This window comes from Camarhynchus parvulus, chromosome 1A (assembly GCF_901933205.1).
Source record: "Camarhynchus parvulus chromosome 1A, STF_HiC, whole genome shotgun sequence".
NCBI classification, from domain to species: domain Eukaryota; kingdom Metazoa; phylum Chordata; class Aves; order Passeriformes; family Thraupidae; genus Camarhynchus; species Camarhynchus parvulus.
Window position 1 is genome coordinate 25793976 of NC_044586.1, and position 27354 is coordinate 25821329.

General features: G+C 41.5%; 1 protein-coding gene across 1 annotated transcript; it reads left to right on the top strand.

The window, feature by feature from the left end:
• The first annotated feature begins 1070 nt into the window (after window positions 1–1070).
• Window positions 1071–26456, top strand: SLC5A8 (solute carrier family 5 member 8). The gene is made up of 15 exons (XM_030960264.1): window positions 1071–1403; window positions 3496–3561; window positions 7462–7513; window positions 9018–9085; window positions 9957–10111; window positions 11507–11647; window positions 15625–15754; window positions 17163–17251; window positions 18590–18702; window positions 20009–20076; window positions 20394–20480; window positions 21603–21796; window positions 22969–23072; window positions 24771–24856; window positions 26325–26456. Exons 1-15 carry the CDS (start codon window positions 1071–1073, stop codon window positions 26454–26456), a joined length of 1818 nt encoding a protein of 605 aa, XP_030816124.1.
• Window positions 26457–27354: the final 898 nt, after the last annotated feature.

Genomic DNA, 27354 nt, shown 5'->3' on the forward strand with positions numbered 1-27354 from the left:
AAGGTGTGCTGTGTGTGGCTGCATGCTGTCAAGCACATCTGAGTCAGCTCTGACATCCTTTCATCTTCATTCTCCATCTGGGGTTGCTAATATATGGCAAAGTGGCCAAATATGGTATTTGCTGTTAGTCCTGTGTCTACTGCTGGCTGTAGAAATAGAGACATCTCCACCACTTGACATGCATGGCCTTAGAATCCTATAGGTGTTTTTGTTTCCTCTCTGGGTAAGGTGTGTGAAGCTCCATTTGTGATTTTCCTGGGCACTTTGACTCCTGAACTTGAAGACAGTTAGTAAAACTTCTGTGAGCACAGCGCAGGCAGTAGGGTTTCCCTGTTGCACAACTGCAGTGTTCAGCAACTCGTCTTGGTAAATCTGATTCAGTGAGTTTCCTTCCAGATTGCACAACTCATGGAAATGTATACATTAAATTATATTTTCTTCTCAGCCCCTTTGGGGAGATGGTGGAATATGCTAATGAGCGAGGGTAGGTTCCCCATCCTGGGGAACTCTCGTGTGAAATGTTTTCCCTCCAGAAGCTCTGGACCAAGAGCTTGCGGGGTAACCGCGTTCAGGCGAGGCTGTGCCGCGGAGCCATCCCGCAGCCCGGAGGCGCGGGGCGGGCTGCCCTGGCCCGGGATCGCCGCCCCTTCTCGCTCCGCGGGGGCGCTCAGCGCCGCGGGGAGGAGCGGGCCCCGGGACCGTATAAGGCCCGCCCGCCGTCGCGGCTGCGGCACTCGCACAGCGGCTCCCGGCGCAGCCTGCTGGAGCCCCGGGGACACGCGTGGGGACCTCGCGGGGCGCTCCGCAGCGCACCTGTCCCGGCGCGGACACCGCAGCGCTCCGCACCTGTCCCACCCGGGGACACCGCATCGCGCCTCTGCTTCTGTCCCGCTGGTGTCACCGCACCGCGTTTGCCCCAGCCCCGGCGGGGGGCACCTACCCGGGGGGCCCGTTCCCATCTGCCTCCTCCTGCTTATGCCATCCCGTGCCAGCCCTGCGGAGGCAGCAGCAGCCCCTCTGATTTTGGGGAAGATTATTGATTCCAAGCTTGAGTGAGTTTCTCCGGTAGAATGGGGCGCTTCACCGTGTGGGACTATGTGGTCTTTGCGGCTATGCTGCTCATCTCGGCCATCATTGGCATCTACTACGCCTTCGTGGGAGGAGGGCAGAAGACATCAAAGGACTTCCTCATGGCAGGGCGCAGCATGAGTGCCCTCCCGGTGGCACTCTCCCTCACCGCCAGCTTCATGTCAGCCGTCACGGTGCTGGGCACCCCTGCTGAGATCTATCGCTATGGTGCCATCTTCTGCATCTTTGCCATCACCTACGGCCTGGTGGTGCTGTGCAGTGCTGAGATCTTCCTGCCTGTCTTCTACAAGCTGGGCATTACCAGCACCTATGAGGTAAGGTAGAGTGGGAAGAAGCCCTCCCCAGCTTTTAGGGAGCTGGGAGGCTTTTCATCCCTACTTTCTACATGTCTGCCCTCCACCTTCTCTTCCCCCAAATTTCCTGCACTCTGGGCTGTCCTATGTCACAACACTCCTGAGAGCAGGCTGCAGCCCTCTCTGTCCCCAAGTCTGCCCGCGCTGTCTCTGCAGGCAGGTGATGCTCAACCCTGCTGCCGTAGCTCAGGAGCTGTGTATCATACCAGATTTATTTCCTCATGCCAGATACTCAGTTCAGTAGGTGGAGTAATCCTAATGCAGATTGGATGGTGACATGTCATTAATCATCTGTAATTAGTATACCCAAAGCAGAGCACAAAAGCATCGACTATAGTAATCAGAGTTATCGCATCACATCACACTCCCTCCAGATTGATTTTTAAGCTTAGGTGCAACCACAAAGTCACCCTTTGGCAGAGTATGTATTTGTGCTGTTCCTAGAGATTTTGAAGAGACTCTTTGTCACCTGAGGCTGTTTACACTACTGAATGTCTTCTCCCGCATGGTTATACAAGGAGGTCAGCAAATGCTCTCTGTCTGTGGAAGTTTTCTTACTTCCACCAAAATAAGGCTGAGCTGGTTTTAAGCGCAGCATGCAAGTTAAAGTTATAGCCATCAGCACAGAGAGAGCTGGGGTAGGGGGATAATCACAGGTCAAGTCTGACAGTTTTGGGATGGGGAAGCATCTGGTCAGTGCTTTCTTCTGATTCAAAATGTCCATGCAACCTGTTTATTTTCCTGCATGGAGATAGTTCCTAGCTGCAGATTTGGAAGAAAACTGCTCATTTTGCAGAGGACTTTGGGAAAGGAGCATCAGTGCAGGTGAAAGTCCTTGACTGGCTACTTTGGTCTTTAGCATTTTATTACACTGAACAGAGACGTTGCAGTACTGGAGGCTGAAAACAAGATTTCTGTTAGTGAATTGAGATAAGAATTCACCAACAGAAATCTCTGGTGTCTTCCAGTGTATTTTAATCTACTAATCTTTGGACTGTCATGATGATACTTAAATAGGGCTCTTTTAAATAAAGGCTTATGATCATGACTGGAAACTCACTGATTATCTTGGCATTGAATCAGTAATGCACCCATAAAAGACATATCTTCTTTTTCTGGACAGAGTCCAGATTTTTAACAACCTTTTGTGTCTGTCCGGGGGTTCAAGACTGCTTCCTTGTGTGGACATGCTTACAGATCACATTTTAAATGCTGAGTTCGTGAGTGAACCTTTTGAGGTGCTTCAGTGTTTATCCATGTTGATTGGACAGATTTGTCAGGCAAATGAGATTTCTTTTGTACGGCCACACACCGAGAGGGTTTTTAGGACAGATGGTGGTAAGAAATCTGTTCTACGGCATGACAGATTAATTTAGAGGTTGTGCTGTCCAGCCTTGATAGAAAAGGATAAATTTCACAAAAGGATAAATTTTGATTTATCAGTGGAATATATCAGGCTGCATTGGGCAGTGCAGAAGGTGAGGTTAACATGGGGAGAAGCTGCTAACCACTGAAAATCTTTTGCCCTCTCTTGCAGCAGTTCAGATGGACACACATAATGCCAGAGTTTCCACACTGACTAAGATGTAGGAATAGTGACAATGTTTTCTTTTTATCTCTAATTTCACAAAATTAGTGGGCTCTATTTTTTGGCTGCTGTGTTATTGTCAACTCTTAGGTCTCCCTGTGCAGAGTCAAGAGTTGGACTTGACTACTCTTGTGTATCTTTGTTCCTTTCAACTCAGCATATTTAGTGATTCTGTGATAATATGTTCTAGTCTTTTCTGTAGACACCCTTGTATAGTGACTAACTTATGTCTTCACTTGTTTGTGTGTTATTACCCACTGGTGAAGTCTGTAAAGAAAACCAGATGAAAGAGATATCAAACCAGTTGAAAGAGATATCAAACAAGGGGACTCTAAGAGTTTTGGCCATTCATGAAAATGTAAAAACTACACTCTGCTCTTTCTGTATTGCATATCGCTTCATTCCAGTCCTATCAATAATGCCAAATTTCAATATAAGCATTTGTTTTTTCTTCTTTTTTTGCAGTATTTAGAACTTCGATTTAATAAATATCTACGCCTCTGTGGAACGGTCCTTTTCATAATACAAACGGCAAGTACACATGAAAGCTGTTCAGTGGTCCTCGGAGCCACTGGAATTATTTGTTTGGGTGTAACTGGCTGTTTTCTCTGAGCAGCTGATGAGGTTATCACAGTGCCTGGGTGGCTGGGAGCAGGAGAAACAAACCTCTTTCTGCTGCACAGCAGTGGGGTGGGGAGTGGGTGCTGGGCTACCTGCCTCCTGGGTCTCTGTGGGCACTGTTGAATACCCAGAGCAGTCACTTGACATCAGCACCTTGCCAAGAGACAAGTGACCCTTCACTACAGGGTAGCAGTGTGAAGAGCAGTCATTTACTTGCCTGCTGGAGAAACCTGCCATGAGTTCAAAATGCAAACGTGTGCCAGTTATCCACCTCTGCTGGGTGGATTCTCAGAGTCTGACTAATTCTCAAGGGTCAGTAAGAGGTGACAAAAAAGGCTGTCAGGAACTGTCATTTACTTACTGCACAAGGGTTTGCACCACCACCACCACTGGAAAAACCTTAGGTGTCTGTCTGCAAACTGAGAATTAGAAGATTACTGCCCTGGGGCATGTTAAACTAAAGCAGTCTCTTAAATTATTGTTGGTACAGTTTGCTGTATCTGGCCCTTTCAAAGAGTCAGTACAGGACCACAGCTTCTAAATGTCAGTGAGCATATGTCAAATGCACCAGAACCAAAATGTGTTCTTTTCACAGTTTTGAAGTGGACTTGTGGGTAATTCACAGTAAGAATGACTATGCAATCAGAAAGCGTTTTAAGGTACATGCTTGTTTTTGTCTATTTTTGTATTTTTTAAGGCACAACAGAAGTCACAGGGCAATCACACTTGCACCAGCAAGATAGTCCCCAATGCAGTGCTCATTACTGATTTGGGCAGTGCTGCTTAGCTGGTTTTTACAGATACACAAGCTCATGGAAAAAGTAGAGTGCTGGCATGTGTGAAACCTGACACTGTTTCACCAGCACATATGAAGACATCACAATTGCGTAAGCTGGAAGAGCTAAGCATAATCTTTGCCTGCAAAGATGAGAAAAATAATTCTATTATTTTAAGCAACTTAAATACATGCTCAAGGAAATTAACCAAAGATCTGTATGTGGCCTTCTCTGCCAAGCACTTACAATTTAACCTGAATAAATTAAATACTAGTGAGGAAAGAAAATCTCCCAAGATTTTAATGGTGCAATTTTAATTCTTCTGTGAATATTAATCTTAAAACGAGGTAAAGGAAAGGATTTATAATAATACAACCAAAAAAGATTGTATCTGAAGATTGTATCAGTCCTATTTAAATTGACACAAAAATGTGATCATAATTGTGACAAATTTTAATTTCTGATGATTCAAGGCTTCTGGCACTTATTCACTGTGTATAAGAAAGGCACAAGTTCTCATGCTGAATCCCTTGAATTAAAAGGCTTGAAGAGGTACAAGTTTGACTAATGGACTATTAGAAAGAAAAAAATTAACTTCATGATTGCATCCAAAGCATTGCAGTCAACAGCTAAATATTCCGATGGAAACCAACAATGAGTGCTGTATGTACTGGAACCAAAACTATTTAATACCTTCATTAATGACATAGATAGTGAGAGTGAGTTCACCCTCAGCAAGTTTGTGGATGACACCATGCTCAGTGGTGCAGCAGATTTGCTAAAGGGAAAGGACACCATTCAGAGGGACTTTGACAGACTTGAGGAGTGGCCCCATAAAGTTCAACAAACCTGTGTGCAAGGTTCTGCACATGGATTGGAGCAATCACAAATATCAGTGTAGATTGAAGGATGAACTTACTGGGAGAAGTCTTGCAGAGGAGAACTTGGAGATAGTGGTGGATGAAAAATTTGATTGAGCCAGAAAGTCTGGTCACAGCCCAGAAAGCCAGTTCTGTCCTTCACCAAAAGAAGTGTGGCCAGCAGTTTGAGGGAGGTGATTCTCCCTGTCTACTCCACTCTTGTGTGATCCCCACCTGAAGTACTGCATCCGGCTGTGGGGTTCCCAGCACAGCAGATACATGGACCTGTTGGGGAAGGTGCAGAGGATGACCACAAAGATGGTCTTGGGGGTGGGAAACCTCTTCTGTGAAGAAAGGCTGAGAACGTTGGGATTAATTGCTAAACTTGGAGTAGAGAAGGCTATGGGGAGACCTTATTGCAGCCTTTCAAAGGCGGCTTATGAGGAAGGTGGAGAGAGACTTTTTACCAAGGCCTGTAGTGACAGGACAAGGGGTAATAGTTTTAAACTGAAAGAAGGTAGATTTTGAGTGGATAGAAAGAAGAATTTATTTGCAACAAGGATAGTGGAATACTGGACCAGGTAGTCTGGGGAAGAAGTGCAATGGCCCAGCCCTGGAAGTGTTCAAAGTCAGGCTGGATGGGGCTCTGAGTTTTGATCTACTGCAAAGTGTGCCTGTCCACAGCAGGGGCATTGGACTAGATATTCTTTAAAGGACCATTCCCACACAAACCATTGTATGGTTCTATGTTTCAGCAGCACATGCTGACAGTCACTGTATGGACAGCAAGTCAAACATTGACTGGGCTAGACTGGTGTCAGGAGCTGGCTGGGAGGCGGAATAGGTAGTTTTAGGAGATATTCACCAGGGACTAATCAGGACTGGCAGCTTTCTTGTCATGCAAGCTATATATGAAAATCTAGAGAGGACTCATGGCACTGAGAGAAACAAGCATGCACACACAGTGGCAGGGTGTAGCACACAGGTAGGAATAACTATTTCCCCAATGGCCCCCTATCCTTTCTGGCATGTGCTTCTAGCAGGTGTGCAGCAGGGGATCAGGGCAATTAGGTTAGGCTGGATGAAGCAGCTTCTCCACACTAATTTCCTCATACAGCTAGAGAGCTGCTCACTCCCATTACCTCTTGGATCTGTCCCAGCATAGCCACTGGCCATATGGTAGAGGTCCACCTCGGGGACTGGCTTTGATCTGCTCAAATGCATGGCAAGTAATTCAGTGGTTAGCAATCCTGCTCTGGTTTGCTACCTGTGCCTAGGGTGGACACTTGCAAAAGGGCAGAAGCTGGCTGAACCCTGGATGACATCTGATTCTGTTTTTCCATGCCCAAGTCCCATCCCTATAAATCAGAAAGTCAGAAGAGTCCAGCCACAGAAGCTGATGCACATCAGCTCATGACCTATTGGTGATCCAGATGCTTTGAATCAAGACCACTGACCTTCACAGAAGTTATCAGCATGTTGGAAGCTGTATTCTCCTGACCCATGTCACAGCTGAACTTGTGGCAGTAATAACAGTGATAAAGAAGTAAACAAGATTTAAAACCAAATACAAAGAAATTGAGGATATCAGTGTATGAATCCCATTGTGCCCGCAAAGGTAGATAGACTAGCTCCTTGATTTGTCTGTATCTTTACTGTGGTTGAAAATATAATCGTGAATGGCTTTGTTTTACAGGCTGAGGGTTATAATTCCTTGTAACACTATCTGTAATGACTAACTAATGTCATATTTTGTGTTCTTACTCACATGAATTATAGCTGGATACTGAAAGGCATATTGATCTCGAGACTGAGAAAATGATAGTAATAGATTCCTTGACAAACCATGTGTAAACCTCTTTAACTTCCTTTTGCTCTTGTTTCCTTTGCAGATTTAAAGGAATAAAATAAGTTAATTATAAAAGGCAGGAGAAGATGAAGATGGATTTTATATTTAAGAGTCCTTGGTATTTGTTTTAAGAACACTAGGGTGTGAGATTGTAGAGCTTAATAGCCTCAGACATTTGTCTTCTGATTGGAATTATTTGTCAACAATTATGAATTTAGAAAATATAGACTCCCTAGATACTTGAAAAGAAATCATGTCAGAAAGTTATCACCTTTCTAGGAATTTACATTTATTTTGATATCTCCTTTTTTTTTTCCTGCTCTAGACGTTATACACTGGTATTGTCATTTATGCTCCAGCTTTAGCACTAAATCAAGGTAAAATGAGTATACTGTAACTGTTCCTCTACTGATATAATTTCTTCTTCATGTAGTATTGGTATGGTGGGGTTTTTTTGGTAATACAACACATAAAAATATAGTTCAGGGCTTGGCTGTGAAGTTTTTTGATGGGAACTCTGTAATCCTAGTCCCGTAATCCTTGCCTGTAAGGAATTACTGAATAGATTTATGGGAATACTAGCTCTCATTTCCTCTACCTCTGATGCAATACCTGTAGATAATCGCTTATTCAGAAAAGTTGAGAAGGCTTAAGTAAAATTTTAAGGCAATCCAGCCAGTAAAGACAAATTTAATTCCTCTGGTTAAGTGCTATTCTTCAAGATGAGAGCAAGGAAAAGTAAATAGGATTTTGGGCTTCCTGGAACTGTTTAATGGGGTCTGTCCTTTTTGCAGGAAAACTACATCAACAGCAAAGAGATTGTTAATTTAAAATGTTTATTGTGATATTTACAAAGTTAAATATTTCCATTTTCTACTTCAGAATGACTCTTTGATTTGAAAATGAGCCACATTCATTTCTAAAAGGGCAAGAGCTTTTCTAAAGAGCCATATTAAACTTTTAATCTGACACCATCAATTTTGTTAATTTGGCAAGAAAGGGGAATAACAAAATGCAAATAAAAAAAGAATCATTTTGGCTAGAATCAAGTCACAGTTGTTCTGCTCATTAGATGGTTTTTTTTGCCCTGTTCATTGAACAAAAAGGAAGAAGAAGCCCAATTCTCTCTCTACTGGTTTCCTCCAGTGTATAAATTCCACAGGTTTTGTGTCTTTGATATTTATATTTGCCTTGCACATACATGCTAAACCAAGCTATGACTTAGCTGGCTCCTAATTAGAGTAACTTACGTTTTTCAATAATTTTGTTTCAGTGTTTCTCATTAGCCTGAGCTCTCTGTCAGGGAGCCCCCATGCCCTGCCTGGCAGCAGGTGAGCATGCCAAGCTGGGGCAGTGACAACCTGTATGTCAGCCACAGCACAGTGCAGCAGGAACATGTAATCCTTAAGAGAAGGAAGAAGAGAAGAAAGGCTTTTACTCTGACACATTTCTTCCAGGCAATGCTTGAACAACCTTATCTCTGTGGGGAACCCCCAGACTGTTTACTTGCTTAAATCCCTGCCTAAGGGCTTGGTAGCAACTAAATAGGTGTTTCAAGGAAGGACATACATTTTAAAACCTTCCTGAGTTGGGACATACTGGACATGTTGTTTGGGAGTGTTCACATTAAAGGCAATAGCTTCCTTATTTTTTATCCTGAAATAAATCTCAACTTTTTAGCAGTTTCCAAATCTGTAACAACTGTTTCAGTTCTAGAACTGGTTAGGGTGAATCCCATGGTTTAAACACACTAATCTTTTCATTGCTATTTACACCTCCTACTTTTGCATTTAATTTATTTCTAACTTTTTCCAATAATTGGCCTTCAGTGTTTTGTCCCCAATGCCTCATTCATACTGGTGCTTATTCCCTCTCTTTCAGTCACTGGCTTCGACTTGTGGGGTGCAGTGGTGGCGACTGGCGTGGTCTGCACATTCTACTGCACACTGGTACGTGGGCGCCTCAGTTGAGAATAATTGGTTCCTTTCACCACTCACATCAAATATGGAATTTATGAAAAAGAAGCCTAATAATCAGGTTACTCCGTGGAATTACATTTTACAGGTGTAGCCACAGGACCGTATTCATCCAGGGACCTCTCTGAATGCAGAGGCAGCCTCTATGAAACTGAAATATTTTTTATGAGTGTTATGATACACTCAAACTTCTGTTGTTGCTGAAAGAATAGCAAAAAAAGGTAGATTTCCCTTTCTAAAAATTCTCCTGTGATTTTTCTTTTGATCTAGTAGGGTTTTGGTGTGCAATTTGTCAAACATCACAACTGTAAGAGTGTTGTGTGTTATTGAATAGAGCCACTGAAAATAGCCTGCCACATGAACAGATTGGTCTTTAATTCAGTGTTAATTGACCAAGTGTCTAGAAGAAATGATGAAATGGAACCTCAGTGACAAATTTATTTGCATATGGTGGATTAAGTAATGTTTATTTTTATTCAGATGAATGGTATACCTTCTGGAGTTAGTGGTACTTACTTATAGAAAATAAGATGAACACTGTCTGTAAATCTATCTTTTGATACAAACTTCTGAATCAGGTTATGTGGCGGAGGAAATACTGGATTAAACTATGTGTATGGCTAAAGTAAATCCCCTGCACTTCAAAGAAAGGCCAGGATGTCCTGAATGGCTTCCAGAATACAATTCCTAAAGACATCAGTACAGAATTAGTTCCATTAAAGATGAAGATTAAATTAATCTGTTACCCATAATACAGATGGCAATACTTCTGTTAGTTGAATGTGAGTGCAAAGCAGGAGTGCTGCTGCCTTGTTCTACCTGATACATGCTCTTCCTCTTGCAGGGTGGTCTGAAGGCAGTGGTGTGGACAGATGTTTTCCAGGTTGGAATCATGGTTGCTGGATTTTCATCTGTGATTATACGAGCTGTGGTGGTTCAGGAGGGAATTGGACACATTGTAAATGATTCCTACCATGGAGGAAGATTAAACTTCTGGGAGTGAGTTTGTACTTGCAGAGGATGTGCCTCTCTGTTCCTACAAATAGACCTCATGTAACTAACTGTGAAATTAAACTGCTGCTGTAGGAGGAGGACAGCAGAAGTTGTGACCCAGTTTCTGTATATTTTTAAACAAGCTTACCCAGTTTGAGGGATATGTTTTAGGTTTTACTCCATGCAAAATCCTGGAAAGAGAAAAACCTTTTTACTTTGTCAAGTAGGTATTTTAAGGATTCATTTGGGATTCCACTGAAAGAGAATGGTAAATAGGAGAGCACATTTGTATTTATAATTACAGTTTGTAAACAGCTGATTTGGCATTTCAGTGACTGGACCAAAACAAATGGCAAAATAATAATTTTTGCCTAATCTGAAAAAGAGAGGATTTTTTTTTCCTGAAAGAAAAAGTAGAAGTAGTTTTAATAGTATTTTACCCTCCATTATTGTAAGTAATCTTAGCCTAAAAATATCGCTTTAAAAGTTCAAGAATATTCAGTCTGGCAATGTTGAATCAAAGACCATTTCAAGTAAAAAATTTACTGTACCTTTGATGAATACAAGATTCTTCTGACAACCTTCACCCAGTGCTGTTAGTGAAAGTTCAGTATGACAGTATTGTGATTTGTCCTTTCTCTATCAGTTCACAATATTAATCAGGTTATTCTGTAAAATTATTCACCAAATTCTTCAGTAAGTAATTCATCTGTGGGTGATTTTTTCTCCTTATTAACAGTAATTTATTTCAATCTCTTTGGCTCATTTGCAGTGATTCTACTGCATTGATTCTTCTCCCAGTCGCTGAGTTCACAGATGGAAAAAGGAGTAAAGGATGTAATAGGTGAAATAATACTACAGTGTTCACCAAGATAAATATAATTCATTGCTATATTAAAAGTTTGATTTAAAAATAATAATAGTTCATGACCACCTAAAATCTGCTGTTTACTTAGAGGTAAACCAGCAAAATGTTTTATAAAGCCTCTGTCCACAAAGGTTGGGATTGTAAACACACCTTTATACTGGTGTTAGACTGATGTCCCTCTAGATAAGCAGGCACATTACACTTTTTACTGCAACATCATTTCATCACAACCATCACAAGCATCATACAACTTTACATAAGACTATAGTTTATAGGCAAATAAAGCTCTCCAACTTCACCTTTGGACAGTTCAGAGTGTTTCATGGCTCAGGATATCAGCTCTGAGTTTTAAAATTTGCTTTCTATGGTTTCATGTAAAGTTAGAGTAACTTAATGTTCAAAATCTGGCCAAATTAAGAAAGTTTGTGTTAGTACAAGCATGGAGAAATTATTTCTTCTAAACATTAAGGTCTTTACATATTAAGAAGACTTTCATATTCTGAATTTGCTTTCTCTTTTTCCTTTCATTGTAGCTTTGATCCCAATCCTTTGCAAAGGCACACCTTCTGGACGATTGTTATAGGTGGGACTTTCACGTGGACTGGTATATATGGGGTTAACCAGTCTCAAGTCCAGAGATACATCGCATGCAAAAACAGATTCCACGCAAAATTGTAAGTCTGTCTGCAGGTACTGTCTGAATTAAGCAGTGGCTGTTCTTTATGAGAGAGATTTTTTTTAAAGGAATGAGTGGGTATTTTGTCTGTATAAATTTCATTATAAAGGCTAACAACTTTTGCCTTCTGTTTTGTGGACCAGGTAGAAGAAATTTGGCACAGCAATTACTGGTATATGAATTACCTGTGTTGCTGTAACACTGAACTTTGTGCCTGAATTTTTCACTGCACCAGTATTCTCATATAGAAATAGCTGCATTAAGTTTTTGTTCAACCTAAAGATCAAATATTGTAGTACTTATGGTGAAGTCATATCAAGACAGTATCTTCACTACGAAACCTAAATCATTGGGTGGGGATTTTGCATAAGTAAAGACTAAAATATTTTCCCATAACAATGAATATAGGTGCGAGGAAATCCAGAAATGACTTATTCAGTGATAAAATTGCTGAGCAATCATGTATTTTGTGTTCATAATAATCATGACATATTTTTAAGGAACTAACTGTGGAAACTGGCAGAGGGTTATGTTTTCCTTGAGTGTAAACATTTCTGATGAGCCTTTACTCTAGAATGGAGGATATTTACTAGTATCTTATCTTTATCTTTAGAACCATTCCATTAGTTCACAGCTCAGGATTTAAGAATTACTAGTGATCTCATGAAAATAATTTATAGAAGAAATATAGAAACACACATCATAACTATAGTCCCTGTACATTCAGTCATTCTATAGTACAGTGATATAGAGAGAAGAAGCTTTATGAAGGCTTTCACTTCATAAGCTAGCAGAATACCACAAAATCATGCACCGTTTACAACTGAAATATTTTGTTCATATCAGTAAAGAACATCTGCCTTTCAGCCATTTGTGCTGCAGACAGGAATGAGCTGATGCTTGTTACCTGGTACATCTTTAGCATTCCCTGACACATCTCCAGCATACCAGGTCACTTCTCTGCAGTCTGTGGCCCATGGCTGGGTTCTAGGTTCTCAGCATTGCAGAGGCAGGAGGCACATCCCACATCTCCCTGGAATGACTGTGTATAGGAGAACAGATGCATATATTGTGCCAGATTTGTATGCCAGTCAGGCTGTTCTTCCCAGCACCTGCTCCGCTCAGGGCTGTGCCCCTCTCTTGGGCCCTCCCTGACCTCTTTGAGAGCAAAGACACTTCCAGAGTGTCTCAGAAGCAGAATGTGACTAGAGGGAATCTGACACCATGGCAGCCTCAGGGTAGTTTTTCTGAGCTGTTGCAGCAGCTTTTGCCAGGGCTGGAAGCTATCTGGTTCTGTAGGGGATTGGATGGAATTTATGCTGTCTCATTAATGGTTGCGGAGCCTTAATCAGTAGAGCCCTGTCCTGCTGGCATGGGTGGTTGGATTCTGTGGCACCTTGCTTGTGCAAGATATTTGCTCTGCATGGAGAAATCATTTTGCATAATAGTTGCGGCTTGTCACAACTATAAACACTGCTATTCTGTGGTGACTATCTAGTTCATATTCAAGTGTAATTAAACACATTTGGCAGGTCATGTTGTTGGCCTGTACCTCTTATTGTCATTTAATCTGTACACAGAAGTGCAAAATGTCATCAGGTCAAAGTAATAGGGTTTTTGCCCCCACGCCATTTACTGTAAGGCTTTTTAAGAGACAGCGCAGTAACAGAGCTCAGCACAGTAATCAGAGCTCAGAAAAGAATTCCTTCACAGATCCCAACTTGCAGGTTTTGGGAAAGCCTTTAACAGTGGCCCAAGAACAGGAATTTTCTCAGGCTTTGGGAAAGGATTTCACCTATTCAAGAAACATCAGTAAGTAGGAGCCCATTCTGTCATTGTCAAACAATCACTAGGCAAATTGAACATAATGCTTATATCTCAATGATAAGAGGCACTCAGAGCAGGAGAGCTACACTGTCAGAAAAATACGGGCTCCTAACACATTTTTGTCTCCTTTCAAGGTCATCAGCTGTCATATTTCAGTGTTAAATTCTTAGAAACATACTGAAACAAACAATTGAAAATAAGCTTTCTGCAGTCAAAATGCCTACTTCATGCAAACTCCACCTCACATTACTCACGTAGAATTAATGGAAACAACCTCCCTCCAACAGTGCTACAATTATTATTCCCCAGTGCTTAGTCATAGGGTGTACCATGAGCTGGGATGCAAATCTGAAGGAAAAAAAAAAGCTCTCTGTCAAACACTGACTCAGTTTAAAAACAAGAATTGCTTAAAAATAAGACAATTTATTTTGCTTCTGTGTGTTTCTCTTGACTTTCTAATCTTCACTACAGGCTCTAGGCTAATTCTTCTATTACATCTGTTCAAAAGAAATGGATTGATTTTACTCATTGGTTAAATTTTGTGCTAAATCAGTTTCTGGGTGTTGTATATCAAGATCAATTATCCCAGTGCAGGAGCAGCTTCAGCTAAGTAGATGCAAGACATCCAATCAATATGTAAGCATCTATGAGAAGAGAACTGCTTAATTTTTACTGTATTAGTTTAGAGAGAAATTTAAAGTGCTGTTGGTTGTGTGTTTAGACCACCTCCTAATTGCATATACAAGGCAAAAATGCAGAGTTTCCCCTACTATACATAAATCAGCTTTTATTTATATAGGTCTTTTCTAAAAGTTTGCATTGTGCTTGCCAATAACTTTTCTATCGTATAAAACTGATAGTTCAGTTAGTTAATCTACATTATACCTTTCTGAAACTGTCCATTTCAATGTCTAACAAGGCTTATAAAGTTAGGTTTACTTCTTTGTTCATCCTGCTGATTCTCTACAGAAGTACAAAGGCTGTTTCCCCTTACTTTCTTGGGAACCAAAAGCACTAAAAGGCCTCGTGAAGCATTGCAAGCATGGATATATTTTCACAGAAACCAAATGTCCTCCCAGAGGAGATCTTACCAATTGGCACAAGTCCAGGGTATGTGATCTGTCAGGAAGTTAAATCACTATCAGTGATACACAGATAACCAGGAGGCAACTGCTGGAAAGGAACGTTGTTTTTCAAGGCCTTGCTTGAAATGACCACTCTAGGTGAGAAGAACTTTGTGACCCTGGAGATACCAAGAGATTTGTGACCCAAGAGACATTAAGAACTTAGAAACATTTGAGAAAACCAGAGACTTAGATGGAAAGCAAAAGCCCTCTCCTGAGCAAGGAGAACAATGTGTTTTTCACTGCCAGTAGAAGCTACCTGTTGTGTGGCAAAGGCAGAATTAATGCCTGATGAAAACGTGTCTGGTCTCACCATTATCTGAAACTGAAGCTTGCATCAGGAAGTGGGGAGGTGGTGGAGTTTCTGGATAATACCAAACTCCAAGTTGTTTAGTTACTAAAGAGGAGGCCCTGGGCTTGTTGAGAATCCCTGCTCTCTGGAAGTGGCAGCCAGAGGCAGGTCCAGACCAGGTCCCAGGCCCCAGTTTCTCATTGCTGCTTCCCACAGAGACTGTCTCAGGAGGATATGGGAGATTTGTAGCTTTACAAGGACAACTCCAGCATTGTGTAAGCATGATACTACAGCTCCAGAGGCAAAGGAATGCTGGTGCTGACTATAAGGTATCCCACACTTGGATCTGGGGCACCCCACCTTACAAATCTGCTTGGGGTTTGTCAAGGGATGTGGCATGGGGGAAAGAGCATCCTCTGGCCTGCTGTTTGCAATGTACAGCTCGTACACATGATGAAATGTGGGATTGCTCTAGCACTCCCATCATCTCCATTGTCAGGGGACAAGTGCTCAGACAGTGACGCCAAAACCAGAAGTGTCATTTGTACATGTAGAAATATGACCTCTCTCCAGATGAAATGCTGGGAGTTGTATGGTGACTCCCTTGCTGGCAGGCAGCCGCTGACCAGGGGTCTCCTTAGTGTAGGTGCAAGCACTTCCTTGCTTGGCCCTGGAAGGGTCTTTGGTAGGATGTTGAGCTCTAACGTGGTGTTTCCATGTGTCTTGGTGCAGGTCCCTCTACATCAACCTCGTGGGACTCTGGGCAATCCTGGTCTGTGCCACACTGTGTGGGTTGGCCCTCTACTCCATCTACAAAGACTGTGACCCATGGACAGCCAAACAGGTGTCGGCACTCGACCAGGTACAGCCCCACATCTTGGGGGAGGTGGTGGGAGGGTATCCTTCCTCTGCAGCCATAATAACCAGACAAAGTCAGTTCAAGAGTCAGGGGGCTGGAAATAGTGACATGATGGAATCTTGTGTCAGGGTGAGACTGCAGTTTCTGGAGCTGCAAGTCCCTCAGCACTTGGTAAGGTGGGCAGCAGGGAGAGCTGCAATGTGGGAGAGCTCTCAGTACACCCACCTCTGCAAATATGTGGGTTTTTCACTCAAAATGGGTTCAGGAGTGCCAGCATTGCATCAAACTGCTTTGAAGAGAAGTGAGGGGAAGAGAGCAGCAGTGCCCTTGTGAGTGACTGTGGGTCCTGGTGCGCTGCTTTGTGTCATCCAACCCAAATTCCCCTGGACTGACAAAGGCAAAATCCTTCTCAGATTCAAACCATACTTGTGCCCAAAGCACACACCTGGAGGAAGGCCATCAGCAGGCAGCTCTTTGCTAGTGATGGTGAATCCTTCCCTCCTGCAGAGGAGAGATGGGCAGTCAGACTGTGCTGCAGAGGAACCACCTCACCACTGATGATGACCTCTCCCTAAATAGATCTTGAGCGGCAGCTTTACCTGAGGAACAAGAGATCTTGGCAGCCCATAGACTGGCCAGAGCCAGGGCCCAAGGAAGTCAAATAAGTTTTATTTGTGTGTTTAAGTCTAAGATAATTACAGGCTCTGGATAATACTCCAGTGGACAGTAGCTGGAAAGCCAGGACAGACAGTGGAGCACCTGAGGCAGGACAACTTCCTCTTTAAGAGTAAAGTAAAATAAGACCCAAGGTAGAAACTGGAAGGAAATTAAGTTTTTCCTGCTAGTCAAATTCATTTGGTAGAAACCGGAAGTAAGACAATAAAAATATCAGCTTGTCTGTGAAAAAAAAAAGTGTTCACAGGAAGAAAATCTTTGAATTCCTCTCTCTTGCCAGCATTCAGATCTTGCAAACGTGAAAAGGCACACAGTTTCCTATATGGAAATTGATCTCAGGTACCAATATCTGAGTTTATTGGACTGTATATGAACCCCTTTTTGTGGCATCAACAGCAGAAAAAGCATCTGTGGCACCCAGCCCCCGCAAGGGAGTGATGTACAGTACAGACCACTTGCTGCCCAGCCCTAGCTTCCTCTACAATTGTCACTGGAAAACAAGGTCCTAAGGGCACGGCACCCCAGCTAGGTAGTCTCAACAGATTCTCTGTAGCTCTAGTGGACATTTTAGTGTTGGTTTTCTCTGTAAAAAAATCAATAAATAGAGCAAGATAGGGCATTAAAAATTAGAACAGCTGGACAGAAAGAGAAAATGAGAAAGCTGTAAAAAAACAATACAGTGATAAGATGAAAAATTAGGGCAAGATGGTAATACTTCTTAATCTGAATTTTTCAGCTAATGCCATACCTAGTGCTGGATATCATGCGTGATTTCCCAGGAATGCCGGGACTTTTTGTGGCTAGTGCCTACAGTGGGACGTTAAGGTAATTTGATAATCTGGAAACTGCTACCTTTCCCCCCCCTTTTTTGTTGGAGCTAAAGTTGTATTTATACTAAAACATTTGTACTTATTTCTTTGTCTAGCTGATTTCTAGTCTTAAAAAAAATCACTATGACCTCTGATGATGCAGCCTAAAAATCCATAGTTTCCAATATTTGGGTCCTAGGACTTAAAGTAGTTTGGAGTTCCCCACTAACAACATGAGGAAACAGTTAGCCACATGTCATGTAAAACACTAACAAATCCTTCTCTGTGCTTTTAAAGCTCCTCTGCGCTTTTAAAGCTCCTCTGCTATAGGACTTTTTGAGTAGTATGTGTGGATAGTTACACCAAATAGCTACAGTTGGGGAAATTTCCTATTGCTCATCTTTAATTTTCCAGTTTCAAACCTGTATAACTTCAAAGCCATCTGCCTTTCCTTACCCCTGATCTTTACAGACTTCTTTTCTAGAGTTCCCAGGCTTCCAATTGTCTTGAATGAATCCCATGAGACAACCACTATATATTTGTACTGTAGGAGACAGATTGATACCCTTCTATCCCATACTGGGGAGTGTTTGTTCAGCTTTCCCAAGGAGTATCTTTAAGGAACATTGTCTCAGTGAAGGCTCTGAACTATAGCAAATAGTTAGAAATGAAGAAACTTACAAATGTGACACCAGAATAATTTTTTTAATTCTGAATACTTGTAGCTGCATAAATAGAGGGAAAGCCAAAATATTAGTTTCACATGCTGAAGAAAAGCTGGTGGCTTGCAAGAGCAAGAAACACTCCAGACAAAGGATCACCTGTCTGTGCCTTAGATGTGCTGGTTTCTCTGATCCCACAGGGAACCTTCAGTAATTTGGTTTGTAGATGCCTAATTTAGTAGGCATGTGGTTTAGTAGATGCCTAATTTTTAGGTGACCATAATTAGATTATCTGAATTCTCCTCTGAGAGTGCATTAAAAGTAAACAGCAATGTGGGAATTTTACCTACTCAGATACATGCTGTAGATCATTTGTGAAGGTATCATGTATACCAGTAGTGTTTACAGCCTAGCTATATATAATAGATATTTCTATTCAGGTCTCCAGGTCCAGCCCAACTTTTCATCAGTATGTGCCTTGACTTCACCAAGGATAATTACTTTAAACAGTTTTTCTAAACTGTTAGCTGCATTCTCTGCAATAATAAGTTATTTAAACCTATGCAGCAGTTACATTAGTTTTCTGGCGCTGTTCTAGACAGTGGCAGTTTCTCTGTGCCAGTAACCTACCTGTTATCTATGATTTCAGCTTTTAAGATACAAAAAAATTGTATAAATCTTGCCTTCTGTAGTACGGTGTCCTCCAGCATCAATGCTCTGGCTGCTGTGACTGTTGAAGACCTCATTAAGCCCTACTTCAAATCTCTCTCTGAAAAGAAGCTGTCATGGATTTCCATGGGGATGAGTATGTCTGGAAAACATCTTTTCTGCTTTTGCTTTACAAAGTGAAGGTTTAATTCAGACCTTGCTTATGATGGTGTATGTCAGGAGTAAGTAGTTCACACCAGTGGGACTATGTTGGTGCAGCATTTTGGGGGAGACAAGATCAGCTGTGTAGGTTTTACACAAATAGGGGACAAGTGAGTTTAAGGAAAAAGGGCAACCATCTTGTTTGGTCTTTAATAAGGAAAGATGCAGTCTATCTGTTCAGTATTGATTCACAATTCTACAAAGCCAAATATCTCTGACTTAAAGACCTGCTATTTTTCTTTCATCTGTCAAAAATGAGAAGCAAAGGAAGCTGTTTTGTAATATTTTTTTTTAATTGATATGCAAGCAATAGCCTAGTGTCCCAAAAATATTCCAGAGAACAAGAAATTTCAAATCTTCTCTGATACACTCTCAGACTGTCACTCTGTTTAACTCCTCTGCTTAATGTAACTCAAAGAGAATCAGAACTAGAATGAGCAGATGGTTTAAATCTGTGAAGTGCAATTGTCACTTCTGCTACTTGTACTGTCTGTGACCAGCTGCAGGTGTAGCCCAGGAAAGTGTTTGTAGTAAGAATGAAAATACCTCCATCCCAGTGTGCTGTCATGTTGGGGCCCATACCAGGGAGCATGGCAGACTGGTGGGAGGGTAACAAGAGTGAAATATTGTCACCTGAGAGAAGTTTCTTAAACATTGCAAACAATGCTTATGCCAAAATTGTTGTTTGTGGTATCATGGTTGCCTGACACATCACAATGAATAGCGAGATTAACCTCTTGCTAGAGCAGTGAAACTCATCAGGGGCGGAGGTGGGAAAAACAAGTAAGCCAGTGTTAACAGCTCCTGGAAAGAGGCACTGTGTCCTGGTGACCTGGGATGTCCTCTGTCACTGTGCCAGCTCCCAGTGATCTGCCAGCACTTACTCTTTTGCTTCCTAGACTTTGGCTGAGAAGTGAAAATCATTCCCTCAAAATAAGGACAATGACACAGGAGATTAGCTGAGAAAGGTGAACAAGTGGGTTATTGCCACTATGCTTAATCCATGTGGCTGACATTTATTAACTAATTCACAGAATGAAGATTTCATCGTTTGCATGGTCTCTTCTTAATATAAACAGAAACCTGATCTTTTGGCCAATTGAGGCTTTCTTAGAAAAACTCCAGATGTTAGCACTTTTATGTGGGAGATGTTGGGGCCATGCTGGGTTAGACAAAAACTTTTCCAGTAGTGATTTTCAAACTTTGGCAGACTTATACATTGTTCTGCCTTTCACATATAGGCCTGTTTTATGGTGGAGTCTGCATTGCTATGGCTGCAGTGGCATCTCTTCTGGGAGCCTTGTTGCAGGTAGGTGCCAGGCAGCTTTTTCATGCCCATGTTGAATGACCCAGCATAGATTATGTAAGAAAATAATTGCTGAATACCATTATGAGATTAGTTTTTATTCTTTCTTGGGTACTGATGTGAAACTGCCCATGGCCTGTGTTTTAAGGATCCATGGCTCAGCCTGTGTTTTAAGCATCCATATATCAAATCCTGGCAACTGAGTACACAGCACTTTAAAAAGTCTCATAATTTCTTTCTGAATATCTTCTCTTCTTGTCACTTTGGAAGCTTTACCTTCCTTGCACAGCACCTGATAGCAGACTTTCTTCCTTCCTCAGGCAGCGCTCAGCATTTTTGGCATGGTTGGTGGCCCCCTTTTAGGACTGTTTGCCTTGGGAATCCTGTGCTCCTTTGCAAATGGAATTGTAAGTAGAAATTTAAAGACCTGTTCATTCAAAATGTATTGATAATTTTGGGCTTCTCCTTCCACTAATAGTTTGATGTTGGGCAGCAAGGGAGATGTCTTTGGTACTTTCCGTGAGGAAATTTCCCCTTGCTCCCTTTCTTCCTTATCCCAAGGAAATGACAATCAGAGCTGGATAGGAACTTGAATTTCCATCCCATGAAGAGATTTGGATGGGGGAAATAATCTGAATAAAAATGAAGCTTTGACAAGAATTTCTTAAAACCAGTTTTAGAAGCAGGGACAATGCATCTCGAGATACAGCTGAACAACCACTAGGCTCAGAGAATGCTGGCCTGTCTGAGCAAAAGGGGGTCAGGCCAGGAAAATGGGGTCTAGGCACTTGCAGACCAAACTGAGGTATTCTCAGAGTGCTTTCATATTGTAAAATTATCATTTCCAGATGAAAAACCTTTTCCATCAAAAAAAGGATTTGACAAACTTTGTTGATATGGTTTGTGGTTTAGTCTGGCAGGATTACTATTTAGTATTAGTAATTGTACCATTACTATTTACAGGTTGACTAATTTATTATAGTAATATTACTACAATAATATAGTAATATATTAATATTAGTATAATATTTTACTATTACCATTTATAGGTTTACTTATCACTGATCTTTACCTCTTTGCAGTTGAAAATTTTACATATATATATACTAAAGTAAATTAAAAAAAATTATTAGCTCTCAGCCACCACCCCACCTACCTCTGATGTAGGAGAGACTTTTTCACTAAAACAGGTCACATGAGAAAATTGAAAATCTGCTTCTGTATTTGTTCAAGGAGGGCCTCAAATAAAGCAGGATTTTCCCACATACCATGAAGACCAAAGTTATCCGTTGATTGTAAAGACCTAGTGGCCAAACAAAAAGAGGTGTGCTCAGGAGCTGTGAGAAAACATTGTATTTCCCCAAAAGGAATGAAGTAAATTCCCCAGCACTTCCCAACTGTATATTTCATTTCTGCTATGGAGACTACTGTTCAGATTATCTTGACTATTTCTTACTCATCTAATTGATGTTTCTTTCAAATATCTTTTGCTTTTCATGTAAATCCAAGTTTCACTTTTTGTTTTGCAGGGAGCATTTGTAGGTCTTGTCAGTGGTTTTGTTATTTCACTTTGGGTTGGAATTGGATCTCAGATTTATCCTCCACTTCCAGAGAGAACCAAGCCACTCGATCTCTCAACTGTGGGCTGTAATATATCCTTAGGAAACTTAACATCAACAGAAATTCCATTAACAACGGTTTTCAGCACACCAGGTGCAGAAAGGTATATGAGTTCACCAAGTACAGTAACAAAGTATGCATTTTTTTTAAAGAAACATGAACATCTGTACAGTATTTGGGCTACTATAATGATCTTTCTCTGGTCTATCTACCACACTCTTTGAGATGCAGCAGTTTTCTCTGATTTTTTTTCCTCTCAGACTGAAGTAGTTTGTCTGAGTTATCCCACAACAGAAGTCAAAACAAATATTTCTATTCATCTGAAAAGCTTCAGCTCAATATTTGAGTTCAAAGGCTTGGACATGCCTTACTGTGGACCACAGTTTTAAACAAAGATATCATTTATAGTTATTGGATTAGCTTCCACAATCTGTCATATGAATTAGAGTAATTGGCAGTTAAAGGGCAGAATGCCAGTTAGCAGCTCTACCTACAGCAACTTATCTGTGCAGAATAGTTCTAATCAGTACATTCAGAATGGCACAATATACGGGATTTCTTCTCCTTTGCAACTGCCAAATATCTTACTCTAGATGATCACAGTTAAGTTTAACATGAATGGCAATACAGAGAACAGCAGGAACAGGAAAAAAAGCAGAAAAACCACATTTCTAGGGTTTCCAAATCCTTACACCTTAGAGCATTGTACCATCAAGACATACCCTGACACAATGGGTGCCCAACATCCGGTTTCATACACCACACCTCTTGCATGAGCCCTCCAGCATTGCTCCTGGCTGCTGGGAAACCCCTGTTGCATCAGAGCACATAGGGAGAGCAGAATGAGGTGTAAAGACAGTTGCTCTGTTGTTTCTGGCTGTTTAGAGCTGCATAGGGTTGATTTCCTTGTTGGTTTTTTTTGTGCCCCTTCCTTTAAATAACACCACCCTAAAGAAATTAATCCCTTCATCTGGATAACTAGAGTGTTCAGCTCTGCACTATATTCCTAGCAGAGACAGGAGAGTCCTGTTTTACCTGCTCTGTCTCATGCATTGCCTCACTGTACTGGCTAGCCTTCTCTCTTACAAAGGAACTTGTTCTGCAAATTTTGGCACAAATTTTCAGTGCACGTATGATTGTATGGAGGTAGTTCAAGATTACCAGGTTGCTTGGTTAAAATGTATCTCTGAATTTATACACTGTCTGGAAACAAGCACTTTCAAGTTATTTTGGAACAGAAAAGGAGAGATTAACACTTTTTCTGCTTTATTTCAGGCCTGCCCTGGCAGACAACTGGTATTCCTTGTCTTATCTCTACTTCAGCACACTTGGGACACTCGTCACAGTAGTTGTGGGAATAATTATCAGCCTCCTAACAGGTACTAGTTTCAGAGTTGTGATTGAATGTGTCTCAGATCTCTTTTAAACTAAGATATCCTGAGAGCCACAGGAAGTGCCATTGCAAACACTGTGTAAAGGTTACCATCCTAAATCAAATTTCCTCCCCTCAGCCCTTCTGCATCCCACTCCTGGTCTTTGATCACAGCAAAAGTTACTACAAATCTCTAAGGAGAAAGAAGTTTCAGCATATTTTTAAACCTAAGGGGCATAAAAAGAAGGAAAAAAAAGACATCTGTCTTTCCTGTTTTATTAGATCCCTGAAGGGACTGGAGGTTTAAGACTTGTCCCTGAACATGGCAACAATTCCGAGCAAGGAAATACGCCCATGCTTCTAGAGGACAAAAGCTCAAAATTTGTCTTTGAGTGAGTTCATAGCACTCAAGGGCTGTTGTCTGCATCCACAGAGTGCATGCTTTTCACCACATTCCTCAAGAACATGCCTAAGAGCTGCAGATCCTCTGCATGGCTATTTTAGCTTCTTTTTCAGTTTCCCAGTACTTTTGTGCAAAGAGAAAAAGTGGCTTGCCATGGGTAAGAATGTGGAGTTCAGTTCCAGCCCATGGCGTCACTACTTTTGCGTCCAGGTCAGATGTAAACTACTCTTTTCATTCACCTCATGCATGGCAGAAACAGCAAAAAAGCAGCTGTTCTCACAGCTTTTCCTAGTATCCCCAGCCAGATTCATATAACAGCCCTCATCTTGGAGGCTGTTCAATTTCAAATTTTTAGATTGATCCACAATGGCTCCAGGTCTATGAAACTCCAAACTCAGTGGACAAACTCACTTACATTGACTTCCCTATGCCTTGCAACTAATAAGCACAAGCTACATTTATCTAATTTTATTCTTCTTTCCAGTTTTTAGATTTGCCCCACACTTTTCTTCACGCACATGCTCTTCCCATTGCTATAGTGATGCTTGAAAACAAATTTCACTTTTTACCTGGCAGGGATCAGGTTACCTATAGGCCATGAAACAAAGCATGCAAACCACACAACTCGCTAAATCCAGATGAGAAATACTCAGCCCAAGGACAGAAGCACAAAAGAATTAACCCAGTCACAATGTCATCCTGCTTCTCATGGAGCAAGATTCCATTTAAGCCTCAGATAGCAAGCAGAGCTAATTCCCAGCACCTACATCACTTTTGTTTCCCACCCAAGAATAGCTAATCTTCCATGCCTTAAAAATGCCCAGACATTCCATTAACCCTCATCCCCCCATCTTGAGGATGCTCTTAAACAATTCACTATAAAAATTGCTGGTGAGTTTGGAGACAGGAGTCTTGCTGATAGGGAGTTGAGAACTGGAGCTCAGGGTTCAGGGTAGCCCTTGGTGCCAGAGCTCCTGGACTGGCAGAGTAGTCCCAGATGCAATTTATTCTTTTCTGGTGATTGCCAGATTCTAATTTTTTTCCAAAATAGGAAATCCAGGGAGGATCTAGGAAGCTGGGAAATAGCTAAGGCATTTCAAATAGACTTTGAGGGATCATTTTATATATTGAGAGGAGCAGGGTATACATTTTTGTAAAGAAATGATCCCTAACGTCTGTGATTGCTTGATGGCTTTTGCTGCATGACTCTGTCCTGCTTGCCTGGCCTGGTGCCCATAGCTGGGGTCTGACACATGGTTTGCATGTGTAAAGCTGGCTGAATAAAGCTTGTCTATTTTGTAGGAGGACTAAAACAGAACACGGATCCTAAATTCCTGCTGACCAAGGAAGATTTCCTGTCCAACTTCTCACGGTCTGAAACTGAGCAAGTAAGTCTAACTGTGCATCTCTGATTTAAATCAATCTTTCCTCCAGGGGACAAAGGCAAACAAATTTCCTGGCTCATGTTTTTCCGATCAGGATGAATAGCACCTGATGCTCCCTGATAGGACTGTCTGCTTTAAGGCAGTTAGGAGAGCACAAGGCAGGTGAGAGTAAGGCAAGGAAGTAGTTTTGTCAAAGCTTAGCTTCAGTCAACAACAGAGAAGCAACTGAGAAAAGGGACAGTTTTCTCCATGTTTCTGCTAAAATACTCCCTAACTGGCCTCTGGGAAGCTACCCCAAGGCACACCTTGGACTCAGCAAAGCTTCCATTGTTTGTGAACATGTGTTCTCTAAGGCCAGAATTTTTTTGTAGCTTTGGCTACTGTTTGAGAGAAAACGTCTCTAGTCAGTGTATCTGTTTCCTAGCTCTTATCCTAAGAAAAAGAAAAGGGGAAATATTATTGGGTAATAACATTCATTAGAAGGGAGAATAGAGGGAAATTATTTTTTTAAAATAAACTACAGATCACTTTTCAATCAATATCGTCAGCTGAAAATTCAAGTTCAGCTTTGTTCAGTAGTTCAGGCAATAATCATATCTTTAAGATGGTCCAGCTTGCAAAATGTTTTTCCTTGGTACTTACAACTCCCTCTAGAGTGATGCTATGTATGTCAGCTTCTGGATAAGAACACCAGTGAAAAAAAGGGATATTCTACCATACGAATGTACTGCTATTTGCCCATGTCAGTACTGGAGATCACCTATCCAGTTACTGTCATTCACTGTCTTTAATGGGTCAACATCTGTTTCTACTATCTGGGAATTTAATCCCTGAAGTCTTTTAAAAAAGAACAAAACAATACACCACCCATATGGAAGCTAATGTCCACAGCCATATTTTTTTATGCCTGGAGTCAGAAACAAGTCTCTTATATGGCTAAGAGCTGAATAACAAGTGGTTGGAATCAAAAATACTGCAGAAAGTTGATGAGATAAAAAATCAGGGCTAACTAAGCAGCTTTCTGCACATGAGAGCTCAATATCTCATTCCATTTAATAGAAATGTGACATCAAAGCAATGGTGCGTGTTAATCTGCTCTTCCTGTCACAGATGGGGCAAGGATGAAGGGTTGGGAGTCAATAGCTCAAAGACCTGGTGGTGACATATCAGTAGACATGAAAACAGCAATTACAACTTTGCACACCCAGACCAATTTGCAGGACAAGAACATTTTGTGTTACAAGAACATTTTACACAATTAGTACCTTATGCAATACAAAACTTTCAACGCCCCTAGAAAAATACCATCCACTGCAATGAATAAGTATTTGTGCTCTGTCAGCAGCCGACATGTTTTCCTGCAAGGCAACCCTGTATGTCAGGCCTGACTCTGCTGGCCAAAGAGAGGTCAAAGAGAGGAGGACTCTTTCTTCTGTTTCACAGCATGGCTTTTGTCTTTTGTTTTTTTTAGCCAGAGAAAGTGGAAGTGTTGAACTGGAAACCATTTACCATGGCAAATGAAGGAACTGACAACCCTGCCTTTAGCCACATTGAAATGGATGTTGCAAGTGACAAGAATAAAGTGAATGGTCTTCACATATGACACAAGGCTGTGTTAGCCCATGAGGACAGTTTTGTTCATGTCAAGCACTGCTGATGTTCCTGTTCTGGGTCGGTTACCAGCTCTGCTGGGGTCAGGGGCAGGCATCTGCTGAGCTTTGTGGCACTATTGCCTTTGCATGACCTTGACATTAGTCAAGAAAGGAATCAGGTTTTTCTTGCCCTTCCTCACTCTCTCTGATTCTTGGTGACAGAGCCTAAAGCAATATGTGAAATATTTGCCTGATATTTTGAGCTTCCTGGAAAGTATCTGCTTTTAATCTCATTTCACCCTTAGAGTGAATTTTTTATTTGGAAAGAGTACTGTTTGCCCAGACATGGTTGTTTTTCTGGCTTGTTTTTTTTTTCTTTTTTCTTTTAAGGCTTTGAAAGTATGAAGAGATTAAGGCGTGGGACCTTATCAGATTGCAAGAAACAGTGGGTCTTTTTCTTTTTTTGTATAGGAGGTATATTTAGTACTATCTGGTTCTTCTGTAGAACCGATTCTGAGAGCATATTTATTTTGTTGGTTTTGTTGTCTATGTTTTTTTTAACCCACTTGTTTCTTGGCTACCTGCACCTTCTCCTCTGTGCTCGTTGCTGCGAGCTGCGAGAATGACTTTGGTGGTGGTAAAGGCAAGAGTCAGTACTGTCTTTCCTTTCATGACCTATCTCCCTGTTCTCCTCTGTCTTGCCCTTACAGAGGTGGTCCTCATGAAGGAAATAATCTATTTATACTTTTTATTCAGTGCCATAGACCAGAACCACAGCAGCCTTCTGCTGCCTGCCCAGCTTGCTGGGCTAGAATTGTTCTTGCACTGGGCTGGGCACAGTGCACAGAGATGTTAATAAAGAAGTTTCTCTTTTGGCTGTACTGGACAAGAATGAAGGCTGCATCTGCA